This window comes from Linepithema humile, chromosome 3 (assembly GCF_040581485.1).
Source record: "Linepithema humile isolate Giens D197 chromosome 3, Lhum_UNIL_v1.0, whole genome shotgun sequence".
NCBI lineage: Eukaryota > Metazoa > Arthropoda > Insecta > Hymenoptera > Formicidae > Linepithema > Linepithema humile.
This window is the reverse complement of record NC_090130.1, coordinates 15,363,131-15,378,460: the sequence shown is the minus strand read 5'-3', so window position 1 is coordinate 15,378,460 and position 15,330 is coordinate 15,363,131. Positions and strand designations below refer to the sequence as shown.

Below are 15,330 nucleotides of genomic sequence, written 5' to 3'. Positions count from 1 at the left end.
TCAAGAAGATGCTTTCAACAAATTAAAAGAGGCACTTACCAGCGCTCCCATACTCAGACAAGTGGATGAACAACTACCGTTTATTATACGAACGGACGCCAGCAATTACGCGATAGGAGCTATCTTAGCTCAAGGTGAAGGATCTGACGAAAGGCCCGTAGAATACGCCAGTCGCCTACTGACTTCAGCAGAATGTAACTACAGTACGATTGAGCGCGAAGCTCTCGCTATAGTTTGGGCTGTTTCTAAATTCAGAGGGTATATCGACGGTGCTCAAATCACTATAGGCACAGATCATCAACCGCTGAAGTGGCTTATGAGCCTGAAGTCGCCGTCAGGACGGTTAGTCCGATGGGCTTTGAGTCTCCAGGAATATGACCTTAAGATTACATATTCACCGGGAAAAATGAATGTCGTCGCTGATACACTTTCGAGGCCCCCTTGCACGGAAAGCAACGAAGACGATTGCGGAATTTGTACGGTCGTCGTTAATCTACCCACGGACGGAGCCGCTAAATTAAGAGAAGAACAGCTTTCGGATCCAGAAGTTAAAAAGATCATCGATGCATTCGAGTCAAAAAACGACCTCGACCTCGCAAATTGGACTTCTCGCGGATACCTAATGTCGAACGGAGTCTTATATCGATACGTGCCAACCGAAGACACGGAAGAGGCTCAATGGGTTGTGCCAAAATGCGCTATCGATCACATCTTATATGAAAATCATGACGCACCTATGGCCGGACACTATGGGATTGACAAAACGCTGAAACGAATCTCGAGCAAGTATTATTGGCCCGGAATGCGTAAAATGATCAATGAGCATATCAAGAAATGCATTGAATGTGGACGTTATAAGCCATCGAATTTGAAACCTGCTGGACTACTAAGGACACCTGCAGCCAACAGAAGATTTGAAGTATTGGCTATAGATTTATTTGGACCTTTGCCTAGTACTTCCGAGGGATATCAATGGATATTTATTGTTGAAGATGTCGCTACAAAATGGGTTGAACTATTCCCATTAAGACGTGCTACCGCAGATGCTTGCGCCAAGGTCTTAATTGACGAAGTCATGCTTAGATTCGGTATTTCCCGTCGCATTATATCAGACAACGGACCGCAATTTGTAGGAGCGGTCATGCAACAAGTATCGTTCTGTTTAGGGTTCAACCAATCATTAACTCCGGTCTATCATCCGGAAGCCAACCCTGTCGAGCGCAAGAACAGAGATATGAAGGTTCAACTTTCGATTCTTGTAGGTAACGAACATACCAGTTGGGCCAACAAGATACCATCGATTAGATACGCTATGAACTCCAGTATGTCGCAAGCCACAAGAAACACTCCAGCCTATTTGATGTTCGCGCGAGAAATGCGCGATCCAGGCGAAGTTCAACGGGATTTACGTGAAATAGTCATCGGAGAGAATTTTGTATCAGAAATTACGCCATACCTACTAAAGGTCGCAGATACCATGAAAGAGGTAGTTGAAGTGCACGAACAAGAACAAGACCGACATAAAGTATACGCGGATAAAGTTCAAAGACAGGCCGAAGTATTCCAAGAAGGAGATCAGGTCATGGTGAAAACACGTGTACTGAGTAATGCGTCCCAAGGAGTCACTACTAAGTTTGCACCTAAAAGAGATGGGCCTTATAAGATCGCTAAACGGGTTTCACCTATTAGTTATCAAATCGCAGATAATGTTACAGGTGATTTGCTTTCAGTCCATCACGTTTCCGATTTAGAAGCTTGGAGAAGAACTGGGACGGAGGAAACATTTCAGGAACCCATCAAAGCCATTAAAAGGCGTGGTCGACCTAAAAAGAATGCCTGCCCTTCACAACCCAGGCAAAGTGTTGGATCTTTGTCGAGGGCTCCTAACAGATCCAAAGGGGGAGTCTGTAACACGAGAGGTCCTTGCACGCGTTCTAAAACTGCGGCCCTGAGGGGGCGCTAGCAAGAAGTCACGGTGGCGCCAGTCGTTGTAGAGCGAGTCAAAAAAGAAGGCTGTATAACCTAAACTGTATTGGAAATATATCTCAGTTTTTTTCCTTACTTAAATTCTTCTTTGAGCGTCGTACAACCTGTCAAGTACTCACATATCCCAACGGTCACCCATTGATCGTTACATAATTAGTGTAATTAGGTCAAGTGATATTGACGCCGGGTGATAGACGTCTTAACAATCTCGCGGAGCGGAGACATACATTATCTCTGTGAGAGGCGTTATGATTTGGATGTTCGTTTCGCGGAAATCCGCGTACTTTCGTCTCACGCGGTATAATATTCAACGTACCAGTCTTACAATTCTGATTAGGTACGGTCGTTCGATTCACTCTACTTTAATTCTTCTCAATGTCACGTTAGCCCACAACGCGAATTCTTTCCTTACGCGGTTCTTAACAGTTCTTAATTTTAATGCTCGACGGAAGGTCGAGGCGAGAGATACGCGACAGGCTAACTCCAAAGAATTCCTTACGCTCGGCACGCAAATACATAAATACACGCAAAATTATTACTTATCCAAAAAGATATTATTCTACGCAAAACGACTGTCGGCTCGGCAGCCCCGAGGGGAAAAAGCATGGTGGAATCTTAGTCTACAGAAGCGGTAGTCAGCGGAACCCGGCCCAAATCTAACCTCGCACGATACCGCGAGACATTTCGGTACATTCAATACTCCTTTACGTAAAATATGCGGGTTCTTATTTCCGCGAGGCTCGGGCCGCCTACTGATACCGCTCTTATCGCGAAGTCGAAGTGGTGGCCTTACAAATCGTCGGTACGCCCGTTGTGGTCCTCAAGGTTCCTCTCAGGTTGCCGACTCGCCGAACAGTGACGACAGCGAGGCTCGCCAAACAGCAGTGACATTCCGCGCATCGTCCTGCGCATGTAGATCCTTGCTATCGATTAGCGATTCTTGATCCTTCAATGTTTCCTAGATCTCTCGATGCTCGCGTCGCTCCTCGATATATCGGCCCTCGGTGACGCTTTTCCGAGGTGACCCCAGTCTCTCTCTTCTGGCAGCTGCCGTTAACGCCCTTCATGGCCTTTTCCGTTTCCGGATCCGAACCTTCTTTGAATCGGCCGGGAACTGGCCAGGTTCCGACCTGATTCTGCTTTCCTGGCTCGTTACGACAGCTCCTTGTTTGGGTACTCCACCCCGGTTCTCCAGCGTGTGAGAGCGCGCTTTCCTCTCGGACGTCATCTCTCTCGGTGCGTCCACCGGCCTCCATATGCTCCGAATCTGAAACTGTAACTGCGGTAGCGACTGTGTCTGGAATCGAGCTGTACAAACAAGGGTATTTTTACTTGCCCTTGTTCCGGATCCGTCTACGAGCTGTCCGGGCCTCCGTCGTCCTGCCTGCTGAGTCCCACGAAGGCCGCTGCACCTCAATCACAAAATGGGAGTTTGGCCACTCACCACAACTTGCGCAATTCGCTATAACGCTCAAAAAAAGAATTAAGAGGGAGAGGTTGTCGCCCCCCGCGGTGGGGTTTCCGACCTCAAATTTCCCTCCTCGATCGGGCTTACTTGCCCTTGTGACGGACCGCGAAAATGTCACGTCACAATGGTTGAAGACTTGCCGTTCCGGTCGATCTTCAACGTCTTTGATTGACGAAAACATCGACAAAGTGAAGGAAATGGTAGAAAATCATCATTTAAGCTTAAGGGAGATGGCTCAGGATCTGGACATGTCTCACGAATCTGTTCGCATCATTTTAGTTGATATTTTGGGCATGAGACGCGCGGATTTTGCACCACAATAATGCGCCGTCCCACAATTCGATCCTTGTACGCGAATTTTTGACCAAAAATCAACAAATGTCATCGACCAAGCACCGTATTCACCAGATATGGCCCCGTGTGACTTTTTTTGTTCCTTAAACTCAAGTTACCACTTCGTGGAAGACGTTTTGAGTCCATTGAAGCCATAAAACAAAATTCGCAGAAAGAGCTAAAGGCCATACCGGAAACTGCCTATAAGAAGTGTTTCGACGAGTGGATTATTTGTTGGTATAAGTGTATCGCATCAAATGGGGACTATTTTGAAAGCGACAAAATAAATTTGAATGCGTAAACCAATATTTCCCGGGGGTTGAGCTACCCACCGGGCGCGTCTCCAAGGTGGCGGATAGGAGGATGCCCAGGAGGTGTGAGTTCTCTGAGGGGACTCAGTGCTGCTGGGTAGTGGCGGTTATAACCTGGCCCCACGGAAGTAAAACCCTGTGGAGTGTAAGGGAAGACCGTTGCCGCGGACCAGCATCCTCAAATTGAGGACACTGGACTTCAAACCATTCTTTGGGCTCGACAGGATTGCCTTTCGGGTAAGTGGGGCCCAGGGGGGGGGGTGAGGGGGGATAAGGAGAAACCCCCTAAAACGGTCTCGTAATTAAATGGCGGGATCGAGAGGGGTGGTCTTCACCCAAATTAATCTGCATCATAGCAAAGGAGCCTCGGCTGTTCTGGTCAGGCAACAAGCTGGAAGGCAAACATACATATCACTGATGCAAGAACCCTGGGTAATCCGGGGTTGCATCAGGGGCTTGGCGGCCTGCGGTAGGCTCTTTAGAGTCTCATCAGTGGATCGGCCCAAGGCCTGCGTGGCCGTCAAGGGTATGGAAGCCCAGCTAATACCTCACCTGTGTTCCAGAGACGTTGCGGCTGTAGAAGTGAATTTCACTGATGACTCTGGTGACAGGAAGAAAATGGTTGTTTGCTCGGCCTACTTCTCACATGACGAGGGGGAGGCGGTGCCGCCTGCACCGGTGATAAAACTGGCAGAATACTGCCGGGAGAAACGGCTTCCCCTGATCATGGGATGTGACGCTAACGCGCATCACACCGTGTGGGGAAGCTCGGACACCAACAAAAGAGGGAGAAAAGTGTTGGAGTTCCTAGCATCTACGGATCTGGAGATTCTCAACACAGGAGACGAGCCCACCTTCTGCACTATAGCGAGAAGAGAAATGCTCGACATCACTGTCTGTTCCAGGCAGTTGATACAGGAGGTAGTGGAGTGGACGGTCTCGACGGAGCCCTCGCTTTCTGACCATAGGCAGATCACCTTCAGAATAGCTAAGGCTAGGAGGAAGGAGATCAAATTCAGGAACCCGAGGAAAACCAAGTGGGACTCCTATAGGAAAGACCTGGCCAGCAGTCTCAGAGGCTTTTCTAAGAGGCACGGGACAGAGGACAAACTGGAAACCTGTGTGGACTACTTGCAGAGGTCTCTGGTAAACTGCTACGAAAGTAATTGCCCCGAAAGGGCGGTTATAAATAGTAGAGGAACTTCCTGGTGGACCCCTGGACTGCAGGGTCTCAGAGTGGCGACTCGTAGGGCCTGGAAAAGAGCTAGAAACACGGGCCGCCAATCCGACTGGGAGCTCTCTAGGAGGGCACAGAAGGAATATAGAGATTGTGGTTAGGGCAAAACTGGAAAGCTGGAAGAAGTTTTGCGAGGAAGTAGAGGGAATGCCCAAAACGGCAAGAATCTGCAGGATCCTCGCTAGAAACCCGGATGCGACTCTAGAAGCTATCGCACTCCCTGATGGGACGGTGTTGACTGGAGAGCGATGTCTGGAGCATCTACTGGAAGTGAGCTTTCCGGGTTTCCATAGGGAGCCGGGAGAGCTATTTGCATATAAAGAGCCGGGCTCACTCAGAAGAGTCCGACAAGCAGACTGGCGAATGGCGGCCAAGATTGTCATGCCCGAGAAGGTCAAGTGGGCAATTAACACCTTTAAGCCCTACAAGTCAGCGGGACCGGATGGCGTCTTTCCGGCTCTTCTACAAGAGGGACTGGAACAGATCGTGGGCCCACTGACCCGAACCTTAAGGGCTTGTATCGCGATGGGCTACACACCCAGCGCATGGAAACTGGCCAGGGTAGTTTTCATCCCGAAGGCGGAAAGAACGAGCTACACCAAGGCAAAGGATTTCAGGCCAATTAGCCTAACATCGTTTCTCCTTAAGACATTGGAGAAGCTGGTGGACGCGTATCTGAGGGAGACAACTCTGTGGAGTCACCCTCTCCACAAAAATCAGCACGCGTATCGTTCGGGCTATTCCACCGAGACTGCTCTACATCAGACGGTAACGTTTATTGAGGAGCAGCTGGAAAGGAAGGGCTACGCAGTGGGTGCTTTCTTGGACATAGAGGGCGCCTTTAACAACACACCGCACGAGGTAGTGTGTGAGGAAGCCGCCAGAAGGGGTGTCCCGATGAAGCTCGTCGAGTGGATCCGGGGCATGCTAGGGAGGCGTGTGATGACTTCGCTGGGAACTGCGAAAGTCTGTGGGTGGGTGGGAAGAAGCTGCCCGCAGGGCGGAGTACTTTCCCCACTTTTATGGTGCCTGGTAGCAGACGGTTTATTAAAAGCACTGGACGATAGAGGCTTCACTGCACAAGGCTACGCGGACGACGTAGCAATACTTGTGCGAGGCCCTTTTCTAGAGACGCTTCTAGAGCTCATGCAGGGGGCACTGGAAGTTATAGAAGAGTGGTGTCAGAGGACGAGTTTGGCGGTGAATCCACTAAAAACTGGTTTTACTGTCTTCACTCGCAAATACAAGGTGGGCACCATTGTGGGACCCACTCTTGGAGGAATAAGATTAGTTTTGACCGAATCAGTAAAATATTTGGGAGTTATCCTGGATAGGAAAGTGCTTTGGGAGGAGCACCTTCGTAACCGGTGCAAAAGCTTGTGCCAGTATTTTTGGATGTGCAGAAGGACCTTTGGCCAGACTTAGGGTTTGAAACCGAGTATGATACACTGGATCTACACAGCCATACTTCGCCCCAGACTCACATACGCAGCCATAGTATGGTGGACTAGGGTGCAAAAGAAAACAGCCAAAGTTGCGCTGGAGCATGTCAGGGCTCTGATTTTGAGAGGGGCCCTGAGTGCTATGGTTACGACACCAGTGGTGGCGATGGGCGTAATGTTCGGCATCGAACCGTTTCATCAGGTGGTGGTGGCTGCGGCAGCAGTGGCGACATACCGTCTAAGATGCAAACTAAAATGGAAAAAAGGAGCCCGGCATACGAGGCTGCCGAAAGACGTTCTGTTGGATCCGATATTCGAGATGCGACAGGACAGAATACCTATTATTCGGGCTTCTGATAGGCGCTTTAAAGTGCATATACCGAGGCCGGAGGAGTGGGAAAAGGAAGGTGGAAACTTAGGGGCTCGAGTGCGTGGAGGGGATGTCTGGTATACGGACGGCTCCAAGACGGACACGGGCTCCGGGGCCGGCTTCTTTGGCAGTCGAGAGGGATGGAAGGAGAGCATTTTTCTCGACAGTTATGCCACGGTATTTCAAGCGGAGATTGTGGCTATCCTAAGCTGTGCTCAGACCGTGCGGAGTAGGGTAGAAGCGGGAGAGCACATCAGAATTTGTACGGACAGCCAGGCAGCCATCAAGGCGCTGGGGGCTCCGACAATAACGTCGCGGTTAGTTCAGGAGTGCAGAGGCGTTCTGAACGAACTGGCGAGAGAGAGAGAAGTCACCGTTACCTGGGTGCCGGGTCACTCGGGCATCCAGGGTAATGAATGTGCGGACCAGCTGGCAAAGGCGGGTTCAGAAATAACGATGGTAGGACCGGGGCCGGCTCTGGGAATCCCCTTTTGTCTAGGAAGGGGGAAGAACAAAGAATGGCTCCGCAGAGAACATCTAAGACACTGGAGAGTGGAATCTGAGTCCAAATGCAGACAGGCTAGAGCTCTGATGGGAGATACTCCTAATAGGGAACTGGCTTGGAGCGTAAGGGCTCTGAGTAGGAGAGATGCCAGGACAGCAGTACACATACTGACGGGTCATGGCACCTTAAACTACCACATGTACAAGCTTGGGCGTAGCGATACATCCAGGTGCAGGGCATGTGGAGACGACGAGGAAACAAGCCTTCATGTACTCAGCAACTGTCCTGCACATGCAGAGTTGAGACACAGGATGCTGGGCTCAGCACTACTTGGGCCCGAGCAGATCAGGGAGCTGCCGGTGAGGGATCTGATTCTCTTTTGGAGAAAAACGGGTCTCTCCTGAGTAAGTTTATGAGGGGAGGCACAATGGACAATAGTCTGGGTGCCGCGGGCGGCACTTCGAAAGAGGAACGCCCCCCGTTAAGCTATATTATTATTTATATTAAACCAATATTTTGTGTTTTATTAAACAATTCCCGGTATTTATTTAACAGAATGTATTTTAATATTGTCACGTCCCGGCGCGGTGGCGGTAACACGTAGTGTTTGCACCTTTTTGCGAGACTCAATCGGTAAAATTCACGGAGCAATGAAAATGGTACAAGATCAGAGAAGAATATGAAAACATGAATGTTGTAATTTAATATAAAAATCGTAACTAAAACTGCCTTTTAATGGATAGCGAATTCGAATGAGGAATCGTAAGGGAAGCAGTATCGCGTCAAAATTTTTTTGCTCTTTACGCGAGCAGCGTATATGAATGATAATTAGAACCGTATTCTAATAACTAATGAATTCAAGTAAAAAATCGTAAGGAAAACAGTATCGCGTCGATATTTCGTCGCGGCCCTGCGGAACAGCGTGTATATAGTAATAATTAGAACTGTATTCTAATGAGTAGTAATTCAGATAGAGACAAATAATAAATCGGAGTAAGACCACAAGAATATGAATATGATAATAATACAGAAACGTAGTATGAAATAGTAATCAATCATTGTGACATGTAGTTATTTAAGTTTTGCTATCACGCAGTCAGAATAGAAGAATCGCCAAATACCATTAGAATGCATTAAATAGACATTAACCAAAATTTTAGGGGAGTAACATTGGATCTCGTTGATCATAAAAACTTTCTCCGTTCTCGGCGAGAGTTTGCATATAATTAAGATACTTGTCTTCGCATTCGTGACACTCAAAAATCGGTTGAATCAACGCGAGATAACGATGGCAACTGATGCAATCCCAGTCAGAAATTGTTCGGGATAAAGCGAGCGACGGAGATAGAGCGCGAGGCCGTGTCTCTCTTTCCCGCTCTCGTTGCGAACCAACGCGCGCGAGATGAGAACTAGAGCCGGCCTTCGCCTTGCGATAACACAGCGGCGAGCGTAAACATGCTCGAGTTGGAGCAAACAGCGAGAACAATACTCGCTGTTATTGCTATCTTCTGTTTAATTAACAGATTCCTCTCGAAGACGGAAAACCTGTTGACACTCTCAGTTTCCCACCTAGATCTTTTCGGGAAAGGCCAAGGCTTATAAGGCGCGCGAACGGAGCGCGCCTCAGTAGTCGCTCTTACGAATCTCGAGGAAATTAAAGACTAGAATACGCGAACTATTTAACGACACGGCTTTCTCTACATAGAATTGAATACGGAAATATCGGAACGGCTTCTTATAACGGACTTCGCTTTGGACCTTTTTTTGAACTGTTTGCTCTCGATAGGCGTCGGGGTTTTCTCGATAAAATTGTCGGACGTTGTTAAATTGCGTTAGCCGTTAAGAATTTTCGCGAGTGGTAACTATTCGTTGTTTAAATAAACCTCATTATATTAAAGTGACTTTTGCCTTCTATTCTTTGTCGGGCAGTCGCCAGAGCTTGTCTTGTCTCGAAGTTCCGATCCTAACAGTCCCTCACTCTCTCGCTAATTGTCCTCTCGCGAATAGAAATATATAGTTGATACAACGTTGATTTAACGTCGAGAACCATATGTTGAAATTCTGGTCGAATCGATATCGAAGTAGAACAAAATGTTGACGAATTTTCGACTATCACTTCGACGTAATTTCAACGTTGAATCAACCAATTAATTATATTTAAATGCTTTGCAAATTAAATGTTATTTCACATAATTTTGTGTAGACTATAATTGAAGACTAAATCAAAGAGAATAGAACTCCAATTTTATTAAATAAAAATATATATCACATTTTACATTTTATGTTACTAATATGTTACAATACGATAAACAAAACATTATTTCCTTTGGAAAAAGATATTTACATATATTTTTGTACTAACATTTTAATTAAATGTATCATTTTTCAATCAGTCTCTTATTTTTAGTCTTTAGTCTTTTTTAATCTTTTTCCTTTTGGCTATTATTGACTTTTGCTTGTATTTTTATACTAACTTTGTACATAAATATAGTACTTATTAAAAAAAAAAAACAAATATATATAAAATATTTTCATGAAATTTAAATGTACCCAAATAGCAAAACTTATTGGCAATATAGTTTAAATTCAGAATGGAAATTATGCTCGCATGTTACTGATACTAAATTGCCATATATAATAAAAACGTATAGCATTTTTTAAAGAAATCATAAACTAAACATGTAAAAAAAAGCTAAATATCACGTATTTCTTACATAACTAAATATGTATAACATTATATAATTTTATAAACTAAATATGACGCGTATTATAAACTAAATATAACATACTATATACTGGGTATATATATTATAAACTGAATATTGTGTATATTCTAACAAAAATTAGAAACTTTTTTTATCTAAAGATAATAGTAGTTATACTATGGGGGTTCTAACCCAGGGGCAATGAGGGGGGTGCGGGTGAAGAGGGGAAGAGGGGTATCGGATAACAGTGGAGGGGGTAATAACGTCATCGTTTTGGAGGAGAGGGGGTAAATGTGGAGTGGTAGGGGTATCAGATTACAATAATTTCCGGAAGATAAGGATTGTTAATACAAATCGCGAGATAAGGATTCCCGGAAAAGATAAGGATTGTTTATTGGAAAGAGAACTGTTTACATCCTATGGTTTTTTTCTACACATCAAAGTAGAGCGCCATGTTGTTGGAATCGCAATGTTTATAGTATGTAGGTTCGTGCAGGTTTACAGATTGCGTCATCGCTGTATTTTAGAACAAAAGCCCATAGCAACAGGCAGCCACGTCAACATTTTTCGGCGCCATGTTGTTAGATTTCAATTTTGTATGCAACAAAATAATTCCCGGAAGAGATAAGATGAGGATTGTTAATACAAATCGATAGTTTTAATCAGTGTCGTGTGCAACAAGCGGGTATATAAAGCATGTGAAAAAGAATAGGGAACCATCAGTCGTTCGAAATCATTGTGAAAATCACTAGTTCGCTGTGACGTTTACTAGCAACGATGTTTTGCACCATGTCAACCGTGAATAATCAGATCAACGAACAGCAGAGTGCGAAGAAGCTGCAATTACCTAACGTGTAAGTTGACTCTCTTACTATTTGCACTTTTAAACTCACCGCCATTGTTACACTTTGAACTCACGCAAGCTTTTATCCACAGAAATAAAAGTAATTCACCAAGTAATTCACCAAGAAGCATGATCACGCCTCCCAGAATTTTAGCTAGAAGATACCCGTTGACAAAAACCGGCTATAAATATCTGGATATCGGAATCAATATTTCTACGCCGAGCCACATAGAAATCGCTCTCGGTGACAACCATGGCAGAGAGATACATTTTACATACAACATGTGGAAGATCCTCCTGGATCAACGACATGCCATCCACCATTTCTTTAACAATGATGAAGACAAAGCACATGCATCATCTCAAACCATCGAACATGTCACGCTACGGTTTGGAAAGATAAATAATCTAAAAGTGCTGCGTCTGGAAACATCAACGGTGTGTTTAGCAATGTCACACAACACCATATATAACATGATCGCTCTCGAGTATTGTGTGGATCGTATCGTTCAATCGTTGAACAACGTCACTAGTATGGTCGACATCAAGTTCACACACTTTCGAAAAATCGCGAGCGGTGCGAAGGATCCCATCGCGGTGATACGTGAGAGCGAATCGTTCGATAAGAATGATATAATCGATTGTGAGCTGTTAGCTCAGGTCTTTGGATCGCAATAATTCTAGCATATCACATACTTTATTGTTAAAATATTTTCACCATCATAATGTATTTATTAGATGCATCTGTTTAATAAATATTATTTCAATTAAATTATTTTTTATTATCTCGACTATATACCTTTCTCACCCTATCCGCTATACCGACTTATCCTACAACGCGCGCATCAAAGTAGAGTGTCTGTTTAAATCGCGTCATCGCTGTATTTTAGAACAAAGAGGTAGCATTTGAGCGCCGTTTCTTAGAGGGTGTGATAAGGATTGTTAATACAAATTGTAGGCATCGCCATGTTGCTAGATGCGTCATCATGTTTGGAGGAGAGGGGGTAAATTCGGAGTGGTGGGGATATCATATTACAATAATTCCCGGAAGAGATAAGATAAGAATTGTTAATACAAACATGAGCCATTGTTATGCTTATAGTTAGTGTCGTGTGCAACAAACGGGTATATAAAGCGAGTGAGAAAAATATGAATCTTCAAAATCATTCGCAATGGAGAAGGAGCGCGATCTTACCGTACGAGCAACGAATATCAAAACGACGGGAGAGTTCCTTCCATGGGACTACGAGTGCAACGAGTACCTCGATTCTCTCAAGGAACAATGTCGCAAGAGGCAACGCACCGGAGTAGTCAACTCTCTGGTGGCGCAAATTGCGCGTCTGGAGGGTGTGAGGGACGCCCTGCACGAGCGTTTCGTACCCATCGGTGCTGGATACGGTGGATACGAGAAGAAGGGCTACACGTGGAAGGAGATCGAGACGGCGTTTAGGAACCGTGTGCTGACCGGTGCGATTATCAATCAAAACTACATCGATCCTCGTGAATTTTTGAAAAACGTGAGAAATACGGTTATCGAGCGGATCCAGGGCGTCATGGTGGAACACAACAGCGTCAAGATTAACACCGCGTTCAACGGGGAATTCGTCGCGGGCGACAAGACTGCCGTGAAGACCATCGCCACGAAGAACTGCGAGCTCTTTCCAACATCCGATCTACAAGAATGGTACACGCGGCACGTGGAGGATGATATTCTGGCGGCTTTGGAGGAGTTTCAGGAACGCGATAGCGGATGGGCGTTGTCGCGTATCCTGAATCTCACCGTCAATGTGAACAAGTTCAATCCTCTGCGCGCGGGATGCAACATCGAGTTACCGCGGAAAATTATGCTGAAAAGGGCGGTAGTCAATGTTAAATCAAACGATAATGCATGCTTTGCGTGGGCAGTCGTAGCCGCTTTATATCCAGCGGAAAAACATCCGGAAAGAACGATAGAATACCCACATTACTCAACGGTGCTCAACCTGTGCGGCATCGAGTTCCCCGTGACGCTGTCACAAATATCAAAGTTCGAGAAACTAAACGCCATCTCCGTCAACGTCTTCACCACCGAAGACTCAAAAATCGTCCCTCTGCGGCTCGCCGACGACAAAAAGGAGAAGCACGTCAACCTGCTATACGTGCGTAAAAACAACGATGCACACTTTGCGTGCATAAAGAACCTGCCGCGGTTGGTGAGCTCACAACTGAGCATGCACAAATGTAAAAAGTACATTTGCGATCGGTAAGTAAAAAAAAAAAAGATGTGTATAAAATAAATCAATATTTTTTATTCATAGTTTTAATCAAATAAATTATTACAGGTGTCTACACTACTTTTATACACGGGAGAAGTTGTCAGTCCACAGCGTCGACTGCGGGAAAATGAACGACTGCGCCGTCGTTCTCCCCAGCGAGGACGACGAGTGGCTGACGTTCCGGAATTACAATCGGAAGGAGCGGGTTCCGTTCGTAGTGTACGCCGATCTCGAATGTACGCTCGAGAAAAAGGTGGATCAGGACGGTACTACTTACGCCTACCAACATCACAGAGCTTTTAGCGTAGGATATTATGTAAGTTGCACGTACGATAATTCTTTATCTAGTTTTAAGTCGTATCGCGGTGAGGATTGCGTGGCGTGGTTCGTCAACGAACTTCACGATTTGACGCACCGTGTGAAAGCGATCCTCACCACCGTCGTCCCCATGGCGGATCTTACGCGGGAGGAATCGGAAAAATTCCGTAGCACCGCGACGTGCCACGTGTGCGAGAAACCGTTTACACCGGACGATACGCGGGTGCGCGATCATTGTCATCTCACCGGGCGTTACCGCGGTGCCGCGCACTCGTCGTGCAATCTAAATTACAAAGACTCCCACGTTATCCCGGTGATATTTCACAATTTATCCGGTTACGACGCGCATTTCATTATTAAAGACGTTGCCAATGCCTTTGAAGGCAACGTCGAATTGTTACCGCTGACGAAAGAGCGATACATTTCTTTTACAAAAAATGTTAAAGATACCATGGATCAAAAATCAAAATTGTGTATAAAATTACGGTTTATTGATTCGTTTAAATTTCTCAGTACAAGTCTCGACAAATTGGCATCATATTTAACTATAGATAAATTAAAGATTACACGATCGGAATTCAATCATTTATCCGCGGAACATTTCAATTTGCTTACTCGGAAAGGTGTGTTTCCCTACGAGTACGTCGACAGCGTCGACAAGCTCCGGGACACAAGCCTGCCATCGCGCGAATCGTTTTACAGCTCGCTCACCGGAGAAACGGTATCCGAGAGTGATTACGCGCACGCGACAAACGTCTGGCAAACATTTTCAATCGAAGATCTAGACCAATACAGCGATTTGTATTTGAAAACAGACGTTCTTTTGTTGGCGGATATTTTTCAAAATTTTCGAAACATGTCTATAAAGAGTTACGGTTTAGATCCCGCTCATTACTACACTCTACCAGGATACACGTGGGACGCTATGATGAAGTACACGCGCGTAAAATTCGAGTTGCTCACGGACATCGATATGGTGCTGTTTGTCGAGCGCGGTATACGCGGCGGTCTCAGCCAATGCTCCAACCGATACGCCGCCGCCAACAACAAATACATGCCATCCTACGACCCATCGGAACCGTCGTCGTACCTAATGTACTATGATGTAAACAACTTGTACGGCTGGGCGATGTGTCAACCGTTGCCCTACGCCAAATTTCGATGGGTCGATGATGTCGAAAACTTTAACGTAATGTCCGTTGCATCCGATTCGGCTACCGGTTATGTGCTGGAAGTCGATCTCGAGTACCCGGTGAATCTTCACGACGCGCACTCCGATCTGCCGTTCTGCCCGACGCGCGATAAGCCGCCCGGCAAGCGGGAGATCAAATTACTCGCCACGCTGTGCGATAAGCAGCGTTATGTCATCCACTACCGTAATCTGCAGCAATGCGTGCGACACGGTCTGCGAATTGCAAAGATTCACCGCGTACTGCAATTCGCGCAATCTCCATGGCTTCGCGGATACATAGAACTAAATACACAGTTTCGGACACGGGCGACAAACGATTTCGAGAAAAATTTATACAAATTGATGAACAACGCCGTTTTCGGCA

At 45.9% G+C, this 15,330-nt stretch overlaps 3 protein-coding genes across 3 annotated transcripts; all 3 read left to right on the top strand.

Annotated features, from left to right (window-relative positions):
• Nucleotides 1-4,404: 4,404 nt before the first annotated feature.
• LOC136998980 (uncharacterized) lies at nt 4,405-5,436 on the top strand. Its single transcript, XM_067352372.1, has one exon. It carries the CDS (start codon nt 4,405-4,407, stop codon nt 5,434-5,436), a length of 1,032 nt encoding a protein of 343 aa, XP_067208473.1.
• A 1,339-nt stretch (nt 5,437-6,775) lies between these two features.
• On the top strand, nt 6,776-8,056 carry LOC136998979 (uncharacterized). Its single transcript, XM_067352370.1, has one exon. It carries the CDS (start codon nt 6,776-6,778, stop codon nt 8,054-8,056), a length of 1,281 nt encoding a protein of 426 aa, XP_067208471.1.
• Nucleotides 8,057-10,570: 2,514 nt separating this feature from the next.
• On the top strand, nt 10,571-15,329 carry LOC136998978 (uncharacterized; the record flags this gene model as incomplete). The annotated part of the gene is made up of 2 exons (XM_067352369.1): nt 10,571-13,443; nt 13,523-15,329. Coding segments are annotated over exons 1-2 (2,877 nt in total), but the record flags the coding sequence as incomplete, so codon positions are not given.
• Between the last annotated feature and the right edge of the window lies 1 nt (nt 15,330).